Below are 27,643 nucleotides of genomic sequence, written 5' to 3' on the forward strand. Positions count from 1 at the left end.
ACCTAAATTTAAGGGTAAATAACTTAAAAGAGTAAATAACCTCAAATTTAAGGGTAAATAACCTAAATTTGAGGGTAAATAACTTAAATTTATGGGTCAATAACCTAAATTTGATGGTAAATAACTTAAATTTACAGGTAAATAACCTAAATTTGAGGCTAAATAACCTAAATTTAAGGGTAAATAACCTCAAATTTAAGGGTAAATAACCTAAATTTGAGGGTAAATAACCTCACATTTATGGGTCAATAACCTAAATTTGATGGTAAATAACTTAAATTTGAGGCTAAATACCTTAAAATTAAGCATAAATAACCCCTCAACGGGTGACGCTGAACAACGCCGGCAGCCATTGCGCGGAATGACGGTTAATAAACATTTTTATTTGCATTTTACAAGATCATTCGTCTTACATTCTCAATTAATTTGCCATTAAAGTGCTGAAAGGGGTTTTTCTTTTTTTCTTTTTTTCTTTTTTTTTTTTGCTGTTTTGTTTTTTTTTATTATTATTATAATTATTTTTTAAACCCAAGATACACGCATTAACAAAAAATATTATACCCCCCCCCGCCGGAAAAAGTGGCCGTTGAAAGTTTTCAGCCTGCAACTTTGGGGTTTTTTTTGGGGGGGGGGTGGGGGTGGGGGGGGTGGGGTTTTTTAATGCTTTTCCCCCCCTCTTATAACACAAACAACGTAACAGCCGTGAAGCGGTGACAAAGAACCCGTCGCTAAAAATTAAGGCGGGGGGGGGGAAAAATAACAAAACCAAAAAAATAAATCCCAACTAAACCAAAACCGAACCAGGCGCCGCCACGTCGCGGGAAACGCGCGGAGCCTCCGGCCCCGTTTCTGGCCCAACCGGCCCCGTTTCTCGCTTGCGGCCGGCGCCGCCGGGGGTTACTCGCGCGCGCGGCCGAGCCCCGGGAACCGCGCCCGGTCTCCCTGGCAGCCCCCCGCGGCGGGAGGGCGCTTGGGCGGGTCCCGCTTCCGGCGGCGCCTGTGCGGCGTCTGGCGGGTTGGTTCTGGGGGGTTGTTGGTTGGTTTGGGTTTTTTTTTTTTAAGGTTTTGGGGGGTGTTTTTGGCGCTTAATTTTTTGTGGTTTTAATGGGCGCGTTTCGCCGACACATTTCAGCCCCGTAAAAAAATCAAAATAAAAGCCAAAAAAAAAAAAAACCTCTCTCTTAAGATGGGAAAAAAACTCTTAAGATGGGAAAAAAACTCTTAAGATGGGAAAAAATCTCTCTTAAGATAAAAAAACTCTTAAGATGGGAAAAAAACTCTCTTAAGATGGAAAAAAAACTCTCTTAAGATGGAAAAAACTCTTAAGATGGGAAAAAACTCTCTTAAGATGGGAAAAAACTCTTAAGATGGAAAAAACTCTCTTAAGATGGAAAAAAAACTCTCTTAAGATGGGAAAAAACTCTTAAGATGGGAAAAAACTCTTAAGATGGAAAAAAACTCTCTTAAGATGGAAAAAAACTCTCTTAAGATGGGAAAAAACTCTTAAGATGGGAAAAAAACTCTCTTAAGATAAAAAAACTCTTAAGATGGGAAAAAACTCTCTTAAGATGGAAAAAACTCTCTTAAGATGGAAAAAACTCTTAAGATGGGAAAAAAACTCTTAAGATGGGAAAAAAACTCTCTTAAGATGGAAAAAAACTCTTAAGATGGAAAAAAAACTCTTAAGATGGAAAAAAACTCTCTTAAGATGGAAAAAAACTCTTAAGATGGGAAAAAACTCTTAAGATGGGAAAAAAACTCAAGATGGGAAAAAACTCTCTTAAGATGGAAAAAACTCTCTTAAGATGGAAAAAAAACTCTCTTAAGATGGGAAAAAAACTCTCTTAAGATGGGAAAAAAACTCTCTTAAGATGGGAAAAAAACTCTCTTAAGATGGGAAAAAAACTCTCTTAAGATGGAAAAAAAAAGAGAATACAAACAACCCCTCATTTCCACGAACCAAACGCTGAAAATATTCAGTAAAACGGAAGAAAAAAATAACCCCCCCCCTCCAAAAAAAATAAAAAAATAAATGAGTATCACAAATAGCTCGCCAGGAAAGGTAAGCGCGCAGCATTTCGTGCACAAGCCGACGTCGCGCGTGCGGGAAAGCTTCCGCCCGGCCGCATCAGCCGCGGCCTCCCCCCACCACCACCCCCCCGCCCCCCCCCGCTTCCCCCACCCCCCCCACCGCCTCAGCGCCCACCGCGATGCTTCCCCCACCCCCCCCCCAAAAAAAAAAAAGACCCCCCATCTGTACAAACCCGGGAAGGGCCCCCCTATATACACAGGCACTTATGTACAGCCGCGCTACTCCTTCTTCTTGGCCACCGCCAGCTCCACGCCGGGCACGCGGAAGCCGCCCTTCGTCCCGCTGTCGTTGCTGGAGGAGGAGGACAAGCGCGATTTTTTGGACGCCAGCGCCGCGCCGCTGCCTTGCGCCTTCCCCACCTCCTCGTCGCTTCCCGTCACCTCGTAAGAACCTTTAGTTTTAGAGCCGATCCCCCCAAACGTCCCGAATTTCATTTTGCCCTGTTTCCCCTTGTCGGCGTCCGGCTCCAGGGTTCCCGCGGGCGTCGAGTGGGACGAGCGCTCGTCGCTGAGGGACGACGACCGGTGACGCGTCTTCTTGCTTTTGAAGAGGGAGAACTTCCCTTTCACCGACGGACCCTCTCCCCCCTCGAGCTCGCCTTCTGCGGAGCCCAAACTGACCTTGGAGCTCTTCAGGTCGCCTTTTGAACCCGAAACGGAGCCCGAAATCTCCAGGGAGCCGAGGGCGCCGCTGCTCTTCCCCTTCTGCTTGGTAAAATTGAACTTCGGCATTTTGATTTTGGATTTCTTTAGTCTGACGTCCGCGTCCTCCAGCTCGAGCTCTCCGCAGCCAGCCTGGAGGTTAGCGTCGGCCCCGGGGAACTCGACATCGACCCCCATCTCTCTGCCCTTCACATCGGGGTCCGAAAAGACAAATTTAGGCATTCGCAGCTTGGGGAACGACACTTTTCCCAGGCTGCTTTCCAGGCTACCTTGCGGGACGCCGCCGGCGACGCCGGGACCTCCGATGCCGATTTTCGGGCCGCTAACGTGAAAAGCTCCGCCGCCGGCGCTGGCAGCGGGCGCTGCCGCCTCGCCAGAGACGGCGGCACCACCTTTGATCTTCGGCCCTTTTACATTGATGTTAAAACCCGACCCGGAAACTTTCAGCGCGGACGCGTCCAAGGCAGGAGCGTCGAGGTGGACGCCTACCCCAGGCTCCTTGACGTCGACACGAGGTGCTTCCACGCCGACTTTTGGACCTTGGAGGTCACCGGCAACATCTACGTCGCTCCGTAGGTTTGGTCCTTTCAGCTTCAGGTCAACGTCGGGCAAGGAAACGCTGGGTGATTGCATTTGAAATTTAGGCCCTTTCAATTCCACGTCGGGTCCTTCCAACCCAACGCCAGCCCCTGAGCCCTTCAGGCCTCCCTTCACTTGGGGGCCTTCGAGGCTGAGCCCTACGTCGGCTCCATCCACACCAGAACCAGAAACACCGAACACGGGGAGCTTGAGGGACGGGAGCTTGATCGTGCCCCCCAGAATCTCAAAGCCGCTATCGGACGTGTTCACGGACGCTTTGGGGGATGAAACGTCAAGATCTCCCTTCACCTTTGGTCCTTTCACGTTTACATCCAAATCCGGGGCAGAAACGTCCACCGAGGGTCCTTTGATGCCGACGCCGGCGATGCCGAGATTGAGATTTGCACCCGGGGCTTTCGCATCCACCTCCGCTTGTGGGCCGGAGCAGTCGACACCTCCTTTCACGCTCAGATCAGGTGCCTCCAAAGCAGGGGATTTAAACTTCGGCAGCTTCAGCTTTCCTCCCAGGCCCCCAACGTCAACGCCTGGCGCCTCCAGGCTGACATTTGGCCCTTCCACAGAACTCGAAACATCCAGATCTCCCTTTATTTTTGGTCCTTTCAGGCATCCATCAAAATCGGGGCCAGAGATTTGGGGCCCTTTGAGCTTTACGTCAACGCCTTGGAGGTTCACGTCAGCCGAGGGGAGGCTCGCGCTTCCTTCCACAGCCGGGCCCGAGAGATCCAAGCTTGCACCCGGCATTTCCAGCCCGAGACCCATTTTCCCCACCTTGGGCAATCTCAGCTTTCCTTCGGGACCTTCCAGTTCTGCTCCAGGAATGCTGACGTCACCTTTCACTTTTGGTCCTTTCACATTTAAGTCGACGTCTGGCGTTGGGATCGAGGGAACGGTAACGTCAATGGCGGGTCCTTTCAGGTCGCCCTCAATTTTCAAGTCCCCTAGGCCCACCTGCCCTCCGGGAAGTTGGAATTTTGGTTTCTTCAGGCTCACGTCAGGCGCTTCAACGTCCAAATGGAGACTGGGGCCTTTTACATCACCTTTGACCGTTGGCACAGAAACTTCTAGCTCAGGCGCTTTAAGCTCCCCCTCTATTTTGGGGGCTGCCACAGAAGCATCCCCTCTGAATCTGTGCGTTTTAAGATCAAATTCAACATCTGGGAAGGAGATTTTCCCAAACATGGGTTTCTTCCCTTTGGGGGACTTCACCGTAGCATCACCTTTTATCGTCACGTCCGGAGCAGCCACGTTCACATCCAGGTCGGGCGATCTCAAATTCGCATCGAGCTCTCCACCGGCCACGTTCACATCGAACCCACCTTTCTTGCCTTTAACTTTAGGGCCACTCATATGAAGTTTCGGCATCTTGAACTTGCTCTTCTTACCCTTTCCAGCAATGCTGACGTCGGGTGACTCCACGTTCAGCTCCGCCTCAGGTAAATCCACTTCTGCCCCCGGGACCTTCATTTCTGCTTTCGGGCTTTTCATCCCAAACCCAAACTTGGACTTCTTAAACTTGGGAAATTTGATATTTGCCTCCGGGCCTTCGATGTTCAAGTCAGGACATTCGACGTCAACTTCGGGGCTTTTGACTCCAAATTCTGGGCCTTTGATGTCAACGTCAGGCCCTTTCAGGTTCCCTTCTAGCTTTGGGGCTGAAACGTCAAAGCCTCCCTTCGTTTTGTGGCCTTTCAAACTCAAGTCGATCTCGGGCATCGAGATTTTAGGAACATTCATGTGCATTTCTGGCATCTTCAGTTTCGGACCTTTCAGTTTCCCCTCTGGACCTTCAACACTCACATCCGGGACACTAATATCTACCTTGGGGCCTGAAACAGCGACCTCTGCCTTCGGCAGGTTCACGTCCACGTCAGGCCCTTCCCCTTTCAAGCCAAACTTGGGCAGCTTCATTTTAGGCAGCTTCATTTTTCCCTCCAGACCATCAACATCAACCTCTGGGCCTTCGATATCCACTTTTGGGCCCTTAATATCGACCTCAGGACCCTTCAGACCTCCCTCGAGCTTCGGGCCCTGAAGGTCAGCATCGCCTTTCACCTTCAGCCCCTTTAGGTTCAAGTCTATGTCTGGCATGGAGATCTGCGGGGTCTTGATGTGCATTTCTGGCATCTTGATCCTGGGCCCTTTCAGTTTTCCATCCGGCCCTTCGATGCTCACATCGGGTGCTTGAATGTCCAGCTTGGGGCCCTTGATGTCAACGTCTGGACACTGCAAATCCCCTTCCAACTTCGGTGCCGAGACGTCCACGTCTCCCTTCACCTTGGGGCCTTTCAGATTGAAGTCGACGTCGGGCATGGAGAACTTGGGTGCTTTGATGTGCATCTCGGGCATCTTGAATTTTGGGCCTTTGAGTTTCCCTTCCGGCCCTTCAATGGTCACATCGGGAACCTCAACGTCTATTTTGGGGGCTTTCATGTCAATCTGGGGTGCTTTCAAATCACCTTCAAGCCTGGGTCCAGAAACATCCACATCTCCTTTCACTTGAGGGCCCTTGATGTTGAAGTCGACATCGGGGAGGGAGACTTTGGGAGCCTTAATGTGCATTTCAGGCATTGTAAATTTGGGACCTTTGACTTTTCCATCCAAATTCAGATCAGGAGCCTCTACGTCTATGCTGGGGCCAGAAACGTCAAGGTCTCCCTTTGGGAGGTTCACATCCACGTCCACCCCCTCCCCTTTAAAGCCAGGCATAGAAAATTTGGGCATTTTGAATTTAGGCAGCTTGAATTTACCCTCTGGGCTGTCGATATGAACATCAGGGGCACCTACGTCTAATTTCGGAGCACCGACATTGACCTCTGGGCCTTTCAGTTCACATTCTGCTCCTGACACAGATAGGTCGACATCACCTTTTACTTTGGGACCTTTCAGGCTCAGATCAAAGTCTGGTGTGGAGATCTTGGGTGCCTTGATGTGCATCTCAGGCATCTTGAACTTGGGGCCCTTCACCTTCCCTTCAGGGCCTTCAATCTCCACCTCTGGACACTCAAGATCCACCTTGGGACCAGACACATCCACGTCTGCTCTCGGCAGGTTCACGTCCACCTCTGGGCCTTCTGCTCTGAAGCCAGGCATCCCAAACTTGGGCATCTTGAACTTGGGCATCTTGAACTTCCCCTCCGGGCCGTGAATGTCCACGTCGGGTGCCTCAATGTCGACTTTGGGGCCCTTGATGTCAATGTCTGGGCCCTTCAGGTCACCCTCGAGCTTCGGGACAGACACGTCCACGTCACCCTTGAGTTTGGGGCCCTTCAGATTGAAGTCGACATCGGGCATGGAGATCTTGGGTGCCTTGATGTGCATCTCGGGCATCTTGAACTTGGGGCCCTTCAGCTTCCCTTCAGGGCCTTCCAGCTCAACGTCGGGAAGGTCCACATCGACTTTCGGACCTTTGATGTCAATGTCGGGGCCCTTGAGGTCACCCTCGAGCTTAGGGACAGAGATGTCCACATCCCCCTTCACTTTGGGGCCCTTCAGGTTCAAGTCAATGTCCGGCATGGAGATCTTGGGTGTCTTGAAGTGCATCTCGGGCATCTTGAACTTGGGGCCCTTCACCTTCCCTTCAGGGCCTTCAATCTCCACCTCTGGACACTCAAGATCCACCTTGGGACCAGACACATCCACGTCTGCTCTCGGCAGGTTCACGTCCACCTCTGGGCCTTCTGCTCTGAAGCCAGGCATCCCAAACTTGGGCATCTTGAACTTGGGCATCTTGAACTTCCCCTCCGGGCCGTGAATGTCCACGTCGGGTGCCTCAATGTCGACTTTGGGGCCCTTGATGTCAATGTCTGGGCCCTTCAGGTCACCCTCGAGCTTCGGGACAGACACGTCCACATCACCCTTCACTTTGGGGCCCTTCAGATTGAAGTCGACGTCGGGCATGGAGATCTTGGGTGCCTTGATGTGCATCTCGGGCATCTTGAACTTGGGGCCCTTCAGCTTCCCTTCAGGGCCTTCCAGCTCAACGTCGGGAAGGTCAACATCGACTTTGGGACCTTTGATGTCAATGTCGGGGCCCTTCAGGTCACCCTCCAGCTTGGGAACAGAAATGTCCACGTCTCCCTTCACTTTGGGGCCCTTCAGGTTCAAGTCAATGTCCGGCATGGAGATCTTGGGTGCCTTGAAGTGCATCTCAGGCATCTTGAACTTGGGGCCCTTCACCTTCCCTTCAGGGCCTTCCAGCTCAACGTCGGGAAGGTCAACATCGACTTTGGGACCTTTGATGTCAATGTCGGGGCCCTTGAGGTCACCCTCCAGCTTGGGAAGAGAAACATCCACGTCCCCCTTCACTTTGGGGCCCTTCAGGTTCAAGTCAAAGTCCGGCATGGAGATCTTGGGTGCCTTGATGTGCATCTCGGGCATCTTGAACTTGGGGCCCTTCACCTTCCCTTCAGGGCCTTCAATCTCCACCTCTGGACACTCAAGATCCACCTTGGGACCAGACACATCCACGTCTGCTCTCGGCAGGTTCACGTCCACCTCTGGGCCTTCTGCTCTGAAGCCAGGCACCCCAAACTTGGGCATCTTGAACTTGGGCATCTTGAACTTCCCCTCCGGGCCCTGAATGTCCACGTCAGGTGCCTCAATGTCGACTTTGGGGCCCTTGATGTCAATGTCTGGGCCCTTCAGGTCACCCTCCAGCTTGGGAACAGAAACGTCCACGTCCCCCTTCACTTTGGGGCCCTTCAGATTGAAGTCGACGTCGGGCATGGAGATCTTGGGTGCCTTGATGTGCATCTCGGGCATCTTGAACTTGGGGCCCTTCACCTTCCCTTCAGGGCCTTCCAGCTCAACGTCGGGAAGGTCAACATCGACTTTAGGACCTTTGATGTCAATGTCGGGGCCCTTGAGGTCACCCTCCAGCTTGGGAACAGAAACATCCACATCCCCCTTCACTTTGGGGCCTTTCAGGTTCAGGTCAAAGTCTGGCATGGAGATCTTGGGGGCTTTGAAATGCATCTCGGGCATCTTGAACTTGGGGCCCTTTAACTTTCCCTCTGGACCCTCAATTTCAACATCTGGGGCACTAACATCCAACTCAGGACCTTTAACATCAACCTTTGGCCCTTTCAGGTCACCTTCCACACACGGCACAGACACATCCACATCCCCCTTCACTTTCGGCCCTTTCAGGTTCAGATCAAAGTCCGGCATGGAGATTTTAGGAGCCTTAAAATGCATCTCTGGCATCTTCAATTTGGGCCCTTTCAATTTCCCTTCTGGTCCTTCAACCTCCACATCAGGCACATCTATGTCGACTTTGGGTCCTTTTATATCCAATTCCGGACCCTTGAGGTCACCCTCCAGCTTGGGAACAGAAATGTCCACATCCCCCTTCACTTTGGGGCCTTTCAGGTTCAAGTCAATGTCAGGCATGGAGATCTTGGGTGTCTTGAAGTGCATCTCGGGCATCTTGAACTTGGGGCCCTTCACCTTCCCTTCAGGGCCTTCAATCTCCACCTCTGGACACTCAAGATCCACCTTGGGACCAGACACATCCACGTCTGCTCTCGGCAGGTTCACGTCCACCTCTGGGCCTTCTGCTCTGAAGCCAGGCACCCCAAACTTGGGCATCTTGAACTTGGGCATCTTGAACTTCCCCTCCGGGCCGTGAATGTCCACGTCGGGTGCCTCAATGTCAACTTTGGGGCCCTTGATGTCAATGTCTGGGCCCTTCAGGTCACCCTCGAGCTTTGGGACAGACACGTCCACGTCACCCTTGAGTTTGGGGCCCTTCAGATTGAAGTCAACATCAGGCATGGAGATCTTGGGTGCCTTGATGTGCATCTCGGGCATCTTGAACTTGGGGCCCTTCAGCTTCCCTTCTCCCACTTCAACATCCAACTCAGGAACATCAACATCAACCTTTGGTCCTTTGATATTAACATCTGGCATACTCAAGTCCCCTTCCAGTTTTGGCGCCGGAAGGTCGACATCCACCCCTCCTTTTGTCTTGGGACCTTTCAAGTTCAAATCGAAGTCTGGCATGGAAATATTGGGAGCCTTGATATTCATTTCAGGCATTTTAAATTTGGGGCCTTTCAATTTTCCTTTGGGACCTTCAATGTCAAGGTCAGGAACCTCTACATCCACTTGCGGTCCTTTCACATGCAAATCTGAGCCCTTCAGATCCACCTGGGGAAGAGCGATGTCGACATCTGCCTTTGCTTTGGGGCCTTTCAGGTTCAGGTCAATGTCGGGCATGGAGATCTTGGGTGCCTTGATGTTTATGTCTGGCATTTTAATGTGGGGACCTTTGAGTTTCCCCTCTGGCCCTTCCATTTCCAAACCAGCACCTTCAATATCCAACTTGGGACCGGAAACTTCCAGCTCTCCTTTTGGAATGCTAACGTCCACCTCTGGCCCCTCGGCCTTTAACCCAGACACACCAAATTTAGGCATTTTAAACTTGGGCATTTTGAGTTTACCCTCCGGCCCATGAACATCCACGTCGGGCGCCTCAATGTTGACTTTGGGGCCTTTGATGTCCACTTCGGGACCTTTCAGTTCCCCTTCCAAGTTGGGGCTGGAAACATCTAACTCTCCCTTTACTTTATGCCCTTTTAGATTTAGCTCCACATCTGGCACCGAAACTTTAGGTGATGAAATACTCAGGAAAGGCATTTTAAATTTTGACCCTTTCGATTTTGCCTGTACATCCACGTCTGGAACATGAACATCAACTTTCGGACCAGCTACTTCAACCTCAGGTTTTTTAAGTTTCACATCTACATCAGGGCCTTGCACTTTAGGACCAGAAAAGCCAAATTTTGGAAGTTTAAACCTGGATTTTTTACTCTTTCCTTCTAGATCAAGCTTTGGGCCCTCGACCTCAACTTCTGGCCCTTTGATGTCCACCTTTGGACTTTTCAGCTCACCCTCTATCTTGGGAAGGGAAGGATCAACGTCAGCTTTCAGTTTTGGACCTTTCAAATTTAAGTCAATATCTGGCATGGAGATTTTAGGAACATTGAATTGCACATCAGGCTTCTTAAACTTAGGTCCCTTAAGTTTTCCTTCTGGTCCTTCAATGTCCAGCTCAGGAACAGTAACATCAATCTTCGGACCAGAAATAGCAACATCAGCTTCAGGAAGATTTACATCAACTTCTGGGGCCTCTCCTTTCAACCCAGACAACCCAAACTTGGGCATTTTGAACTTGGGCATTTTTATTTTACCTTCTGGACCATGAATGTCCACATCAGGTGCTTCAATGTCGACTTTGGGGCCCTTGATGTCAATGTCTGGGCACTTCAGGTCACCCTCCAGGTTAGGGACAGACACGTCCATGTCACCCTTGAGTTTGGGGCCCTTCAGATTGAAGTCGACGTCGGGCATGGAGATCTTGGGTGCCTTGATGTGCATCTCAGGCATCTTGAACTTGGGGCCCTTCAGCTTCCCTTCAGGGCCTTCCAGCTCAACGTCGGGAAGGTCAACATCGACTTTGGGACCTTTGATGTCAAAGTCAGGGCCTTTCAAATCTCCCTCAATTTTGGGAAGAGAAACATCCACATCTCCCTTCACTTTGGGGCCCTTCAGGTTCAAGTCAACATCAGGCATGGAGATCTTGGGTGCCTTGAAGTGCATCTCGGGCATCTTGAACTTGGGGCCCTTCACCTTCCCTTCAGGGCCTTCAATCTCCACCTCTGGACACTCAAGATCCACCTTGGGACCAGACACATCCACGTCTGCTCTTGGCAGGTTCACGTCCACCTCTGGGCCTTCTGCTCTGAAGCCAGGCACCCCAAACTTGGGCATCTTGAACTTGGGCATCTTGAACTTCCCCTCCGGGCCGTGAATGTCCACGTCGGGTGCCTCAATGTCGACTTTGGGGCCCTTGATGTCAATGTCTGGGCCCTTCAGGTCACCCTCGAGCTTCGGGACAGACACGTCCACGTCACCCTTGAGTTTGGGGCCCTTCAGATTGAAGTCGACGTCGGGCATGGAGATCTTGGGTGCCTTGATGTGCATCTCGGGCATCTTGAACTTGGGGCCCTTCACCTTCCCTTCAGGGCCTTCCAGCTCAACGTCGGGAAGGTCCACATCGACTTTGGGAACCTTGATGTCAATGTCGGGGCCCTTCAGGTCACCCTCCAGCTTGGGAACAGAAACATCCACGTCACCCTTCACTTTGGGGCCCTTCATACTGAAGTCAACGTCAGGCATGGAGATCTTGGGTGTCTTGATGTGCATCTCGGGCATCTTGAACTTGGGGCCCTTCACCTTCCCTTCAGGGCCTTCCAGCTCAACGTCAGGAAGGTCAACATCGACTTTGGGGCCCTTGATGTCAATGTCGGGGCCCTTGAGGTCACCCTCCAGCTTGGGAACAGAAACATCCACGTCACCCTTCACTTTGGGGCCCTTCATACTGAAGTCAACGTCAGGCATGGAGATCTTGGGTGTCTTGAAGTGCATCTCGGGCATCTTGAACTTGGGGCCCTTCAGCTTCCCTTCAGGGCCTTCCAGCTCAACGTCAGGAAGGTCAACATCGACTTTCGGACCTTTGATGTCAATGTCGGGGCCCTTGAGGTCACCCTCCAGCTTGGGAACAGAAACGTCCACGTCACCCTTCACTTTGGGGCCCTTCATACTGAAGTCAACATCAGGCATGGAGATCTTGGGTGCCTTGAAGTGCATCTCGGGCATCTTGAACTTGGGGCCCTTCACCTTCCCTTCAGGGCCTTCAATCTCCACCTCTGGACACTCAAGATCCACCTTGGGACCAGACACATCCACGTCTGCTCTCGGCAGGTTCACGTCCACCTCTGGGCCTTCTGCTCTGAAGCCAGGCACCCCAAACTTGGGCATCTTGAACTTGGGCATCTTGAACTTCCCCTCCGGGCCGTGAATGTCCACGTCGGGTGCCTCAATGTCGACCTTGGGGCCCTTGATGTCAATGTCTGGGCCCTTCAGGTCACCCTCGAGCTTAGGGACAGACACGTCCACGTCACCCTTCACTTTGGGGCCCTTCAGATTGAAGTCAACATCAGGCATGGAGATCTTGGGTGCCTTGAAGTGCATCTCGGGCATCTTGAACTTGGGGCCCTTCAGCTTCCCTTCAGGGCCTTCCAGCTCAACGTCGGGAAGGTCAGCATCGACTTTGGGCCCTTTGATGTCAATGTCGGGGCCCTTGAGGTCACCCTCCAGCTTGGGAACAGAAATGTCCACATCCCCCTTCACTTTGGGGCCCTTCATACTGAAGTCAACATCAGGCATGGAGATCTTGGGTGCCTTGAAGTGCATCTCGGGCATCTTGAACTTGGGGCCCTTCACCTTCCCTTCAGGGCCTTCAATCTCCACCTCTGGACACTCAAGATCCACCTTGGGACCAGACACATCCACGTCTGCTCTCGGCAGGTTCACGTCCACCTCTGGGCCTTCTGCTCTGAAGCCAGGCATCCCAAACTTGGGCATCTTGAACTTGGGCATCTTGAACTTCCCCTCCGGGCCGTGAATGTCCACGTCGGGTGCCTCAATGTCGACCTTGGGGCCCTTGATGTCAATGTCTGGGCCCTTCAGGTCACCCTCCAGCTTCGGGACAGACACGTCCACGTCACCCTTGAGTTTGGGGCCCTTCAGATTGAAGTCGACGTCGGGCATGGAGATCTTGGGTGCCTTGATGTGCATCTCGGGCATCTTGAACTTGGGGCCCTTCACCTTCCCTTCAGGGCCTTCCAGCTCAACGTCGGGAAGGTCAACATCGACTTTAGGACCTTTGATGTCAATGTCGGGGCCCTTGAGGTCACCCTCCAGCTTGGGAAGAGAAACATCCACATCCCCCTTCACTTTGGGGCCTTTCAGGTTCAGGTCAAAGTCCGGCATGGAGATTTTGGGGGCTTTGAAATGCATGTCGGGCATCTTGAACTTGGGGCCCTTCAGCTTTCCTTCTGGGATCTCAATATCCACATCAGGAGCTTCTATATCTAGTTTAGGGCCTTTGATACCCATCTCGGGGCCTTTCAAGTCACCCTCTAGTTTGGGGGCAGAGACATCCATATCTCCCTTCAGCTTAGGACCTTTCAGGTTCAAATCGATATCGGGCATGGAGATTTTTGGCGTCTTGAAGTGCATTTCAGGCATCTTGAACTTGGGGCCTTTAAGTTTTGCTTCTGGACACTCTAGGTCAACGTCGGGAAGGTCAACATCCAGTTTCGGGCCTTTGATGTCAACATCTGGGCCTTTCAAATCTCCCTCAATTTTGGGAACAGAAACGTCCACATCCCCCTTCACTTTGGGGCCCTTCAGGTTCAGGTCAAAGTCCGGCATGGAGATCTTGGGGGCTTTGAAATGCATGTCGGGCATCTTGAATTTGGGACCCTTTAACTTTCCTTCTGGGCCCTCAATGTCTATCTCGGGAGCTTCTATGTCCACTTTGGGCCCTTTGAGTTCCAGATCTGGCACTTTCACATCACCTTCTATTTTTGGTACAGAAACATCCATTTCTCCCTTCAATTTGGGACCTTTCAAGTTGAGATCTACATCAGGCATAGAAAATTTAGGTGCCTTAATATGCATGTCCGGCATTTTTATCTTGGGGCCCTTCCATTTTCCCTCAGGACCTTCAACATCAATATCAGGGACATCAATATCCAACTTTGGCCCTTTAATATTCACATCAGGTCCCTTCAAGTCACCTTCTAATTTTGGAAGAGAAACATCCCCCTTCACTTTTGGGCCTTTCAGGTTCAAGTCAATGTCAGGCATGGAGATCTTGGGTGCCTTGATGTGCATCTCAGGCATCTTAAATTTGGGACCTTTCAGTTTTCCTTCAGGACCCTCGATGTCCAACTCTGGACCCTCAATATCCACCTTTGGCATGGAAACATCAACACCCCCTTTTGGGAGGTCCACATCAACTTCTGGGCCTTCTCCCTTCAGCCCTGGCATCCCAAATTTAGGCATCTTGAACTTGGGCATTTTGAATTTTCCTTCTGGCCCGTGAATGTCCACGTCGGGTGCCTCAATGTCAACTTTGGGACCCTTGATGTCAATGTCGGGGCCCTTGAGGTCACCCTCGAGCTTAGGGACGGAGATGTCCACATCCCCCTTCACTTTGGGGCCCTTCAGGTTCAAGTCAATGTCAGGCATGGAGATCTTGGGTGCCTTGAAGTGCATCTCGGGCATCTTGAACTTGGGGCCCTTCACCTTCCCTTCAGGGCCTTCAATCTCCACCTCTGGACACTCAAGATCCACCTTGGGACCAGACACATCCACGTCTGCTCTTGGCAGGTTCACGTCCACCTCTGGGCCTTCTGCTCTGAAGCCAGGCACCCCAAACTTGGGCATCTTGAACTTGGGCATCTTGAACTTCCCCTCCGGGCCGTGAATGTCCACGTCGGGTGCCTCAATGTCGACTTTGGGGCCCTTGATGTCAATGTCTGGGCCCTTCAGGTCACCCTCGAGCTTCGGGACAGACACGTCCACGTCACCCTTGAGTTTGGGGCCCTTCAGATTGAAGTCGACGTCGGGCATGGAGATCTTGGGTGCCTTGATGTGCATCTCGGGCATCTTGAACTTGGGGCCCTTCAGCTTCCCTTCAGGGCCTTCCAGCTCAACGTCGGGAAGGTCAACATCGACTTTGGGCCCTTTGATGTCAATGTCGGGGCCCTTGAGGTCACCTTCAATTTTGGGAACAGAAACGTCCACATCTCCCTTCACTTTGGGGCCCTTCAGGTTCAAGTCAAAGTCCGGCATGGAGATCTTGGGTGCCTTGATGTGCATCTCGGGCATCTTGAACTTGGGGCCCTTCACCTTCCCTTCAGGGCCTTCCAGCTCAACGTCGGGAAGGTCAACATCGACTTTGGGACCCTTGATGTCAATGTCGGGGCCCTTGAGGTCACCCTCCAGCTTGGGAACAGAAACATCCACGTCTCCCTTCACTTTGGGGCCCTTCAGGTTCAAGTCAAAGTCCGGCATGGAGATCTTGGGTGCCTTGATGTGCATCTCGGGCATCTTGAACTTCGGGCCCTTCACCTTCCCTTCAGGGCCTTCAATCTCCACCTCTGGACACTCAAGATCCACCTTGGGACCAGACACATCCACGTCTGCTCTCGGCAGGTTCACGTCCACCTCTGGGCCTTCTGCTCTGAAGCCAGGCACCCCAAACTTGGGCATCTTGAACTTGGGCATCTTGAACTTCCCCTCCGGGCCGTGAATGTCCACGTCGGGTGCCTCAATGTCGACCTTGGGGCCCTTGATGTCAATGTCTGGGCCCTTCAGGTCACCCTCGAGCTTCGGGACAGACACGTCCACGTCACCCTTGAGTTTGGGGCCCTTCAGGTTCAAGTCAAAGTCCGGCATGGAGATCTTGGGTGCCTTGATGTGCATCTCGGGCATCTTGAACTTGGGGCCCTTCACCTTCCCTTCAGGGCCTTCCAGCTCAACGTCGGGAAGGTCAGCATCGACTTTGGGACCTTTGATGTCAATGTCGGGGCCCTTCAGGTCACCTTCAATTTTGGGAACAGAAACGTCCACGTCTCCCTTCACTTTGGGGCCCTTCAGGTTCAAGTCAAAGTCCGGCATGGAGATCTTGGGTGCCTTGATGTGCATCTCGGGCATCTTGAACTTGGGGCCCTTCACCTTCCCTTCAGGGCCTTCCAGCTCAACGTCGGGAAGGTCCACATCGACTCTGGGACCTTTGATGTCAATGTTGGGGCCCTTGAGGTCACCCTCCAGCTTGGGAACAGAAACATCCACGTCTCCCTTCACTTTGGGGCCCTTCAGGTTCAAGTCAATGTCAGGCATGGAGATCTTGGGTGCCTTGAAGTGCATCTCGGGCATCTTGAACTTGGGGCCCTTCACCTTCCCTTCAGGGCCTTCAATCTCCACCTCTGGACACTCAAGATCCACCTTGGGACCAGACACATCCACGTCTGCTCTCGGCAGGTTCACGTCCACCTCTGGGCCTTCTGCTCTGAAGCCAGGCACCCCAAACTTGGGCATCTTGAACTTGGGCATCTTGAACTTCCCCTCCGGGCCGTGAATGTCCACGTCGGGTGCCTCAATGTCGACTTTGGGGCCCTTGATGTCAATGTCTGGGCCCTTCAGGTCACCCTCCAGCTTCGGGACAGACACGTCCACGTCACCCTTGAGTTTGGGGCCCTTCAGATTGAAGTCGATGTCGGGCATGGAGATCTTGGGTGCCTTGATGTGCATCTCGGGCATCTTGAACTTGGGGCCCTTCAGCTTCCCTTCAGGGCCTTCCAGCTCAACGTCGGGAAGGTCAACATCGACTTTGGGACCCTTGATGTCAATGTCGGGGCCCTTCAGGTCACCCTCGAGCTTGGGAACAGAAACGTCCACGTCCCCCTTCACTTTGGGGCCCTTCAGATTGAAGTCGACGTCGGGCATGGAGATCTTGGGTGCCTTGATGTGCATCTCGGGCGTCTTGAACTTGGGGCCTTTCAGTTTTCCTTCAGGGCCCTCCAAATCAATATCAGGGACCTCAACATCTACTTTTGGCCCCTTAATATCTATTTCCGGCCCTTTCAAATCACCTTCTATCTTAGGAGCTGCAATACCCATTTCTCCCTTCACTTTGGGTCCCTTTAGGTTCAAATCTACATCTGGCATGGATATTTTAGGTGTTTTGATATTGAGTTTCGGCATCCTGAACTTGGGGCCTTTCCATTTTCCTTCTGGTCCTCCAACATCCATCTCTGGCACTTCAATTTCCGCCTCCGGCCCAGAAACGTCTATCTCTCCTTTTGGCAGGTTGACATCTATATCGGCTCCCTCAAACTTTGGGCCAGACACACGAAAATGAGGCAATTTCATTTTTGGCATTTTCAGTTTGGCTTCTGGACACTCCAGGTTTACATCTGGGACCTCGACGTCTATTTTCGGTCCCTTGACATTAACACCAGAGTCTTTCAAGTCACCTTCTATCTTTGGAAGAGAAACATCCACCTCTCCTTTCATTTTGTGTCCCTTTAAGTTCAAATCTACATCCGGCACGGATATTTTAGGTGCCTTGATATTAAGCTTTGGCATCTTAAATTTGGGGCCTTTTATTTTCCCTTCTGGACATTCCAAGTCTACCTCAGGCATATCAACATCCACTTTGGGACCTTCCACATCTATTTTGGGGCCTTTCAGATCTCCAGAGACCTTCAGACCAGAAACATCTGCATCTCCTTTCAGTTTGGGGCCCTTCAAACTGAGATCTACGTCGGGCATGGACAGTTTTGGTGTCTGAATGTTTAGTTCAGGCATTTTAAATTTGAGGCCTTTTCCTTTTCCTTCCGGCCCTTCGATGTCCACACTTGGCACATCGATATCTACCTTGGGGCCAGAAACGTCCACCTCACCCTTTGGCAGAGTCACGTCAACGTCGGGGCCCTCTGCCTTCAGGCCGGGCACCCCAAACTTGGGCATTTTCAGCTTCGGCATCTTCAGTTTGCCCTCTGGGCCGTGGATGTCCACGTCTGGCGCCGCAACGTCGACCTTGGGGCCTTTGATGTCAAGTCCGGGGGCTTTCAGCTCCCCTTCCAGTTTTGGGGCAGAAACATCCACGTCTCCTTTCACCCTGGGACCTTTCAGATTCAAGTCAATGTCAGGCATGGATATTTTGGGGGTCTTGAAGCTCATCTCGGGCATCTTCACCTTGGGGCCTTGCAGTTTTCCTTCTGGGCCCTTGATGTCCACGCTTGGCACATCGATATCTACCTTGGGGCCAGAAATGTCCACCTCACCCTTTGGAAGTGTCACGTCAACGTCGGGGCCCTCTGCCTTCAGGCCGGGCACCCCAAACTTGGGCATTTTCAGCTTCGGCATCTTCAGTTTGCCCTCTGGGCCGTGGATGTCCACGTCTGGCGCCGCAACATCGACCTTGGGGCCTTTGATGTCAAGTCCGGGGCCCTTCAAATCAGCCCCTACTGTGGGAATGGAAACATCCACGTCTCCTTTCAGTTTGGGGCCTTTCAGGTTCAGATCAACATCTGGCACACAGACCTTGGGGCCCTTCAGGTTCCCTTCTGGGCCCTTGATGTCCACGCTTGGCACATCAATTTCTACCTTGGGGCCAGAAATGTCCACCTCACCCTTTGGCAGAGTCACGTCAACGTCGGGGCCCTCTGCCTTCAGGCCGGGCACCCCAAACTTGGGCATTTTCAGCTTCGGCATCTTCAGTTTGCCCTCTGGGCCATGGATGTCCACGTCTGGCGCCGCAACGTCGACCTTGGGGCCTTTGATGTCAAGTCCGGGGCCCTTCAAATCAGCCCCTACTGTGGGAATGGAAACATCCACGTCTCCTTTCAGTTTGGGGCCTTTCAGGTTCAGATCAACATCTGGCACACAGACCTTGGGGCCCTTCAGGTTCCCTTCTGGGCCCTTGATGTCCACGCTTGGCACATCAATTTCTACCTTGGGGCCAGAAATGTCCACCTCACCCTTTGGCAGAGTCACGTCAACGTCGGGGCCCTCTGCCTTCAGGCCGGGCACCCCAAACTTGGGCATTTTCAGCTTCGGCATCTTCAGTTTGCCCTCTGGGCCGTGGATGTCCACGTCTGGCGCCGCAACGTCGACCTTGGGGCCTTTGATGTCAAGTCCGGGGGCTTTCAGCTCCCCTTCCAGTTTTGGGGCAGAAACATCCACGTCTCCTTTCACCCCGGGACCTTTCAGATTCAAGTCGAGGTCAGGCATGGATATTTTGGGGGCCTTGACGTGTACCTCTGGCATCGTAACTTTGGGGCCTTTGACATCTACGTCAGGCACGTCCATTCCCAGTTTGGGCCCTTTAACGTCAAGCTGGGGTCCTTTCAAGTTGCCGCCCACCTTTGGGATGGAAACATCCACTTCTCCCTTAAGCTTAGGCCCCTTCACGTTAACGTCCATAGCTGGCGCAGATATACTGGGCCCTTTCAAACAAGCCTCTGGACTTTCAAATTCAACGTCAGGAGCCTTTGTGTCCATCCTGAGACCCTTAAAGCCAAGTCCTTTGATGTCCCCTTCCACTCTGGGGACCGCGACACCCAGATCTCCCTTCACCTGAGGGCCTTTCAGGTTCAAATTTACGTCCGACAGAGATATTTGGGGCGTTTCAACCTTCTTGAACATGGGGCCTTTCCATTCTCCTTTGACGGCCACGTCGGGAACGCCAACGTCTACGGTGGACGCTGCCGGTCCCACCTCGCCCTTTGGGAGCGCCATTTCCACAACGGGACCTTCCCCTTGCGAGTCCAAGGCAGTAAATTTTGGAAAGTTCATGTGCGGTATTTTGAGTTTTCCCTTGCCGCCGTGAACATCTGCGTCAGAAGCCGGGAGCTCTACGCTGGGTCCTTTGATAGCCATGCCGGGGACCTCCAGTTCGGGGGAGGGGACCTTCACAGCACCCTTCAACCCCACGTCCACCTGTGGCTTTGGGACTTTGACTGAAGGAGCCGAAACCTCGGGTCCCTTGACCTGGACAGACGAGGAGGCAACGTCCACGCACGGAGCCTGCAGCTTCGGCGCGGGAATGTCGGTGCCCACCTGCGGGGCTTGAGCTTCGAGGCCGGATCCCGCCATCGGGAACCCAAACTTGGGCATTTTCAAAACGGGAATCTTGATTTTTCCTACGTCGACAGGTGGTTTTTCCATCGCCGGTAAAGAAACATCAAGTCCGGGGGCTTTGATATCACCCTGAAGACCAGGGGCAGAAGCATCAGCGTGTGACAGCGTCCCCCCCAGCAGCTCTCCGTGGACGTTTATGCCAGGAAGGTGTCCTTTGCCGTCCAGCCTGGGACCCTTGACGTGAAACCCCGCGTCCAGGTTCCCCATCTGTCCATTTGCTTCGATTCTGGGCGAGCCGCCCTGAGGCCCGAGGAACGCCGTGCCAGAAGCGTAACCCCCCGGCACCTCCGCTGTAACAGGTTTTCCAGTTTCCCCACCAGGAACTTGGCTCTCCGGCAGCTGAGGGTCCGTCTGAGTCCTCAGGTGAACGCCCGTCGTTTGCGTTCCCGACACGGTTAGCCCGGGTTTTCCGAACCGAGCCTCGCCGAGGTGGACATCCAACTTCTGGGTGGAAGAATCAACCGCTGGGCCAAGAGGTGCCCCTCTGATGTCCGCGCTCCAGCCCGTGGCGTGGGCGCTCCTCCCAGGCAGCTCCCCCGGCGCCGGTTTGATCGCGCCCTCCCCGGGTTCCGCTTCAACGTCGGTCTTCACGTGGGTGATCTCCTGGCTCGGGATGCGGATTTTGAAGTCCGGGCCGACGACGTCGACATCTTTCGCTCCGTCGTGCTTCGTGACGTCGACGGTGTAGGCCGTCACTTTCCTGGTGACCGTAATGGTCCTGCTCTGCGTCCCACCGCACTCCGCTTCCACCACCTCCTCCGACTTCAGCCGGGGTTTGATCTTCGTTGTGTAAATCCTCCTGTACTCCTCGTCATCTCCACTCTGGAAACGAAGGCACCTTCGTTAGCACCGGGATGCTTCCTCCCCCTCCTCATCCCCTCTTCCCCCGCCACTCACCAGAACGACTTCTGGGCTGCTGGCCGCAAACACGTCGTGTGACCATGACTGTCCCGGCAGCGGCGACTTGTCCCCTTTCCGTTGCAAGCGCAAGCCCACCGTGTGGTGGCCCATGCTGTTGAGCAGCTGCGCGACTTCCCCGGATTGTAGGTTGTCAAAATAGACCGTGGCGCTCACGATCTGGTCCCCTGGTGAGGCAGGCAGGGGGGTGGGTGGTGGGGCGAGCGGAGGGGCGAGAGGTGAGATATTTCGGGAGGGAGAAGCAGGGAGGAGACACCCCCACCCCCATCCCCACCGCAAGCAAGACGGGGAGCAACGGCGCTCGCGCCGTAGGGTTCTTGCCCGAGGAGGAGGAAGCAACCGAGGCACCGCCAAGATGGAAAAAAACAGACAGAAAGACCCCGTTTTTCTCCCCCCTCCCCCAAAAGACTGTCCCCACAACACCCTCCGTCGAGGTCCCACCTTCCTTCACGACGCCCATCTTGGCGGCTGGGGAGTTTTGCTGCACTTGCTTGACGAAGACCCCGTCATCCGTCTGGTCGATGGTGATGCCGTGGGAGCTGCTGCCTTGCCAGTTGGGGAGCAGGATCTCCCGGGTCTCCTCCTCCTTCTCCATCTGGGGGAGGAAAAAGGCAGAAGGGTGAGAAGGGAGGCGCGACGGAGGCGGCGGACGTGGGTTTTGAGCACGGGACGTTGAGGAAGAAGAGCTAAACCACCTCCATCCCACTGACCTTGCTGGGACGCTGGTCCTGGCTGGATCCGCCCCAGGAATCCCTCTGCCTTCACTTGTGGACCTTCCAGCGACTTCTGCTTCACCTTCCCAGCCTGGCGGAGAGACCAGAGGCGGCCGCGTGAAACTCCGCCTTTCCTCCCGCTCCCTCTTTCTTTTCCACCCGCAGACGGGACGACCCCGCCGAGGCCGCGTGGCCAACGGGGCCTTCGGAGCCAACGGGACGGCCGGCGATAAGCCACGTAGGAGCTCGACGTCACCACGGCTGAGGGTGACACGGCCCCCGCGCCCCCAACCAGAGGGTGTCGCTGACAGGCCTTGGCCCAACGCGGCCCTCGGAGAAGGGCCTCGCGCCCAATTAAGAGAGATTTCGGTCACGACATGGAAGAAATTCAACCGTTGGGTGGTCGCGAAGTAGAAAGGCCTCACCCCGGGCCTGGGCCGCCGCCCCAAAACTCAACATTTTTACCACCTAAAAAGAATAAAAAGGGAGTTGGGTTTCCCTCCCTTTCTGGCGACCTTCGAGGACGCACGAGCCGCAGCAACGGAATAAATAGAAAAAGGAAACCGCCTTCCAACACAGCTGCAAAGGTTACGGAGGGCGAAGACGGGACAAGCCGCCTCCTCGCGACGTCCCGACGCCGCAGCCAACGCTCCTCCCGTGAGCGCCGGGGGCAGGAAGGCGCCTGCCCCACGGCTCCCCACAGCAAAGCCTCGACCGAAGCGGCTGGCGAGGGAAAACCCACATCATTAAGGTTTCGGTTCCTTAATCCGAACCCGAATTTAGCGAGAAGCGTTTCCAGCTGGTCCGAGCGAGACACGCCCAAGCAGGCCTCGCCTGGACAAGGGCGGCCTCCCGTCGCACCTCCTGGACCCACATCTGCCGCCCCCTCCCACGCGCCGCCGGTGAAAGGGGAGCCGGGGACACACAAGGAGGGGGGGGTTCAAGGGGGATTTGGGGGGTGGGAGGGTGGGGTTCGGCCTTTCCTGCAGGTACCAGCTGAGGATTTAACCCTCAGAGCAGCTCGTTCGGCATCAAGACACCGGTCGGGGGCGGCAGCGGCGCAAGGTTACGGGGCCCGTCCACACCTGAACCTTCCGGAAGGCTCAAGGTTGAGGGACCGAACCCAGCGAAAGCACCAGCCCCCCACCCCACCCCCCCAACGCCGGCGCGGGAAGGCCGGGGGGAGGCGCTGCCCCTTGGCGGAGCCGCGCAAAACCCCGAGGAGACCTCAAACGGGCTCAGCGGGCGTCTGCCGGCACCACGGAGCGCTTGAGGTGGGAACGGGAACCCCTGGAGATCCGCTGGCGCGACCCTCCAGGCCGGCCGCCCGCAGCCGCTCCGTGGGGGAGCTGCCAGGCGGCGTGCGAGTATCTCCAAGGGACGGAGACGCCGCCGCCTCTCTGGGCAGCCTTGAGGACGATGACAAGATGGGCTGGGAGAGGTTTTTTCACTCTCTGGCTGAGATCTCCTCGGTTTTTAACGAGTTGGACGATGGTCAGACCAAAGCGGGAGCGGCTCGTACGCCTGAGGGCGGCGCCGCCGTCCAGAGGGACCTCGCCGGGCCGGAGAAACGGGCCGAGAGGAACCTCGGGAGGTTCAGCGAGGGGAAGCGGTATGTCCTGGCCCCACGGAGGAGCACCCCAAGGCACCGGTACGGGCCACCCGGCTTCAAAGCAGCTCCGACCAGCGGCCCTGGGAGGGTGGGGGGGTTCCTGGTGGGCGCCGCGTTGACCGTGAGACGCCGACGTGGCGAAGGAGGTGAATAATGTCGTGGGGCGCGTTTGGTCAACGAGGGGATGGGTCAAGTCCTGACCTTGGGGGTGGGGGCGGTGGGGAACAACCCCAGGTTGGTGGACCAGCGGCCACGGGTACAAACTGGAGGACAGGAGGGTCCCACTGACCATCAGGAAGCCCCTTTTTTTCCACCGGGAGGGTCCCCAGGCGCCGCCTGCCCAGGGGGTTGGCGGCATCTCCATCGTTGGGTTGGGCGTCAAGAGCTGTCGGGACACCCCGAGGGGCTCCGGCCGGAGAAGGGGTGGGGGTGGGGGGGACCCTGGGCGCCCCAACCCGGCCTCACCCAGGCTGCGGGTCTCGCGAGGGGTGTCACCGGCCGAACGATCTGGAAAACTCAGCTCCCGGCGGAGGCCAAACAGGTTTGTGAGTCAGGGAGCCGGGGAGAGGTCCCGCGGGCTGGGCGGGGAGGTGACTCACGGCACCCTCCGAGCGCAGGGAGAGGCTCCGGGGCGGCCCAAACCCCGCGTCGCTCCTTCCTCCTCCTCCCAGAGACCTGCCTCTTTATTTTTTGGGGGGGTTGGGGGGGGGGGTGGATTCCCCCCCCCCCCACCCTTTGCCTGGGACAGCCTGGGTGACCGTGGCGGTTGGAGACGCCCTCCCCGTCCCCTCCTCCCCGCAAAGGGGACACCTTCGCCGCCAATGCCAGCCCCGCGGCCGCAACCGCCTGCTGCTATTTTTGGGGTGAACCACGTGCTGCCCCTTCCCTATATTTTTAGTCCCTGGCCCCCCGCCCTTGCCGTGAGATGAGATGTCACCCAGCAGCAAAGATGTCACCGTGCCCGGCGCCACGTGGGGACGGCACCCGTGGATGTCCCCCAGGACCCCCACACACCCCACACACCGCCCCCCCCCCCCCCAAGCACCCCCAAAAACCAGCCAAAGCCCCGCCGGGCACCCGCTCCTGGGTGCGGGGTCAGCGCAGCGCGGGGGGTGCCGTGGGTGGGTGGAGGAGGGGGGCTGATCCACACCCCCCCCCCCCACTCGGGACCCCCCCAAAACCCAGCAGAGCACCCAGTGGGTTAGGGGGGGGGGGGGGAGGGGGCACAAAAGGGACGATGTGCTGAGGTCACGGTGATCTCATCGCGCCCCCCCCCCCCCCCCCCCCCAAAAAAAACCCACCATCGCGTCGGCTCGACAGAGGAGCCGCCGGCTTGTGGGGCGGCCAAACACCTCTGCGACCCCCCCCCAGCCCCCCCCCATCCTCCTCACGTCACCAAGGACCCCCCCCCACGGTGTGACCCCCTCCTCGGTGTCACCCCCCCCCATATCACGGGTGACCCCAGGGTTCCGTGTCCACCATGGGGGGTACCCAGGGAAGCACCAACAATCCCCCCCCCCTCCCAGGAGGGGGCTGGACCCCCCCGCGCCAAGTGGGGGGTGGGGGTCCCCCCAAAATCCATCACCCACAGCAAAGACCAAGCCCCAAACTGCCACGGAGCCCCAAATCCGGGTGCCCCCCCCCCCCTTCAAGGACCCCAAATCTCCCCTGGGACCCTGCCAAGAGCTTCGCGCCGCGGGGGCCAGGAGCCGCTGCTGATTTGGGGGGGGGGGGGGGGGGGGGGGCTGGGGGGGGGTGTTTGAGGGAGGGGGGGTGGGTTGGGCACCACCGGACGACCCCAGGTCCGCTGGCGAGCTCTCGGCAGGGAAATTTATCACCCTAAAAACATCACCTGCAGCAAGACCGGGTGGGGGTGGGGTGGGGTGGGGTACCCAGGGTGCTGCCTGGGCCACCCCCCCACCCCCCCCCCCCCGGGTACAGCAGGGCCCCCGGCGTGGGGCAGAACACGCCGCCCGCTCGTCCCCGAAGGAGGAACAAGCCCAGGGCCGACGGCCAGGCTGGGAGGGACGGTGACGCACGGGCCAGGGATCCTCCCAGGAAAACCCTCGGTGCCGAGCTCCGGCACGGCCAAACCCCGCGGAAAAAAAAAATAATAATAAAAAAATAATAAAAAAAATAGAAAATTAGAGAAAAAAATGTAAAAAAATGGGGAAAACACCAAGAAAAAAACGGGGGGAGATGGGGGGGGGGGTGGTGGAAAAAAAAACCCCGGGGTTACGGCGAGAGGAGCGGCCTCGATGGCGGCGTTGGCCCCCGCGGCCTGTACCGGTTCAACCGGCTGCGGAGCGAGAGTCCCGCGGGCGTCGCGAGAGCCTCTCCCGCCGCCGCCGCCGTTCCCTGACCGGTTTCACCGGCCGCCGGCTCTCGACGCTGCCCGAAGCCGCGGCGTTGGGGCGTCGCTTCCCACCGCGGCGCGGCCGCCGCACGCACCCCAAAACGCTTTTGGGTGGGGGGGAGTTATTTGCCGCCACCCCCCCCCCCCCCCCAGCCCCACCCAATATACACGGGGAGGCGGTGGGGTTGGGTGGGGGGGGGCTGCAGTCCCTTTTGGGGTGCACCCGCTCCGGTGGGGGCCTTCCCGAGCGCCCACTGGCCGTCCTGGAAAGGGGGGGGGGGGGTGTCCCCATGGAGGGGGGGGTTGTGACACGGTGCGTGGGTGTTGGCCACACCCCAAACCACACAGGTTTTGCACCAAAGTTGGGGGGGGGCACCTCCAAACCCCCCCCCCCCCCCCCCAATCCCCCCCTTCTCCATCCACCAGCCCTGCCAGTCCTTGGGGGGTGGGGGGGGGTGAGTGCACCCCGAAATTGATGCCCCCCCCACCCCACCTTCCCCCACCCCCCCCCCGGGCCCTCCCCAGCCTCTCCCACCCCCGCGTTGAAACCGGCCTGATGAACGTTAATTAAACGAGGCGCCCACGCCCGGCTGCCGGAGCCGCGCCCTCCCCGGGATCCCGGGGGATCCCCCCCCCCCCCCCCAAACCCCGCACCCCCCCCGCCAGCACCGGGGTACCCCCCAGGGGGGTCCCCTCTGCCCGGGCGGGGCGGGAAGGCGGCGAGGGGGGGGAGGGGGGGGATCTCCGCTGCCCCGCCCCCAGCGGGGACTCCCCGGACAGGGCGCGGCAGAGCGGGGGGGGGGGGGAAACACGAGTGGGGGGGGGGGGGCCACGCCCTGAAGGAGCCACGGGGCCTCGGGGCGCGCCCGGAGCCCACCCGAACCCCTCCCCTGCACCCCCGGAGCCCCTCGGGACCCCCCCCCACTGCATCCCCGGGACCTCCGGAGCCCCCCCCCCCCCCCTCCCGCAGCCCCGGGCCGCTCGGAGCCTCGCAGGACACGCGCGGGACACACCCGGGACACCCCCCTGCACCCCCGGACTCGCTCTGCACCCCCGGGACACCCCCGGGACACCCCCCCTGCACCCCCGAGACTCCCCCCCTGCACCCCCGAGACCCCCCCCTGCACCCCTTCTGCACCGCCGGGACCCCCCCCTGCAGCGCCGGGACCCCACCCGGGACCCCCGGGACACCACCCGGGACCCCTTCTGCACCCCCTGGGGATCCCCAGGGGACCCCCGATACCCCCCCTGCACCCCCGAGACCCCCCCCGCACCCCTTCTGCACCCCCCGGGGACCCCCTGCACCCCCCGGGGGGATCCCCGGGACGCCTCCAGGACACCCCCACCCCTTCCCCGTACTCCCGGGGCTACCGGAGCCCCCCGGGACTACGGGGGCGACCCCGGGAACACCCCCCATAACTCCCGGGACACTCCCGGGACTACCGGAGCCCCCCCGGGGACACACCGGGGACACTCCCGGGGACACTCCCCGTAACTCCCGGGACCCACCGGAGCGCACCGGGACACACCGGGGACAGTCCCGGGACTACCGGAGCCCCCCCGGGACACCCCCGGGACACTCCCCATAACTCCCGGGACACTCCCGGGAGTACCGGAGCGCACCGGGACGCCCCCGGGACACACCGGACCCCCCCCGGGACGCCCCCGGGGACGCTCCCCGTAACTCCCGGGAGTACCGGAGCGCACCGGGACGCCCCCGGGGACACCCCACACCCCCCCACCCCCACCCCCTCCGCCCACCCCTCCCGTTGCCGCGTCCCCGGTACCTGCGGGCGGCGGCGCTCAGCTCCCCGGCAGGGCCATGCCCGGGGCCGGTTCGTCCCGCTGGCGGGTCCCTGGCGGCGGCGGGGCCGGTGCGGGGCCGGTGCGGGTCCCGGCCGATCCGTGCGGGGCGGCGGGAGCGCGGCGAGTGGCCGCGCCCCGCGTGGGGCCGGGCTCTTGTAACGCGGAGCGGCGGAGCCTCCCCCTTCCCCGCCGGGGTGGGACCGGGGCGGGCGCCGCCGCCCGCACGGCAGGGCTGGGGGGGGCGCGGGGGGAGCCCCCGGAGGGGAGCCCCGGGATGGGACACCCCCCCCCCCCAACTGGGATGGGACCCCGCTCCGG

General features: G+C 57.0%; 1 protein-coding gene and 1 long non-coding RNA gene across 2 annotated transcripts; both read right to left on the reverse strand.

Annotated features, from left to right (window-relative positions):
- Positions 1-362: 362 nt before the first annotated feature.
- Positions 363-2,167, reverse strand: LOC142051499 (uncharacterized). The gene is made up of 2 exons (XR_012658521.1): positions 1,279-2,167; positions 363-1,178 (listed from the first exon to the last, which is right to left on the reverse strand). It is a non-coding gene; the product is annotated as an uncharacterized LOC142051499 (long non-coding RNA).
- Positions 2,168-2,253: 86 nt separating this feature from the next.
- AHNAK (AHNAK nucleoprotein) lies at positions 2,254-27,443 on the reverse strand. The gene is made up of 7 exons (XM_075080614.1): positions 27,307-27,443; positions 21,549-21,642; positions 21,280-21,433; positions 20,818-21,005; positions 17,632-20,742; positions 10,599-17,409; positions 2,254-10,214 (listed from the first exon to the last, which is right to left on the reverse strand). The coding sequence occupies exons 3-7, from the start codon at positions 21,431-21,433 to the stop codon at positions 2,311-2,313; spliced, it is 18,168 nt and encodes a 6,055-aa protein (XP_074936715.1). The 5' UTR covers positions 21,549-21,642; positions 27,307-27,443; the 3' UTR covers positions 2,254-2,310.
- Between the last annotated feature and the right edge of the window lie 200 nt (positions 27,444-27,643).

Source organism: Phalacrocorax aristotelis, unplaced genomic scaffold (genome assembly GCF_949628215.1).
Source record: "Phalacrocorax aristotelis unplaced genomic scaffold, bGulAri2.1 scaffold_282, whole genome shotgun sequence".
In the NCBI taxonomy this organism is placed as follows: Eukaryota; Metazoa; Chordata; class Aves; order Suliformes; family Phalacrocoracidae; genus Phalacrocorax; species Phalacrocorax aristotelis.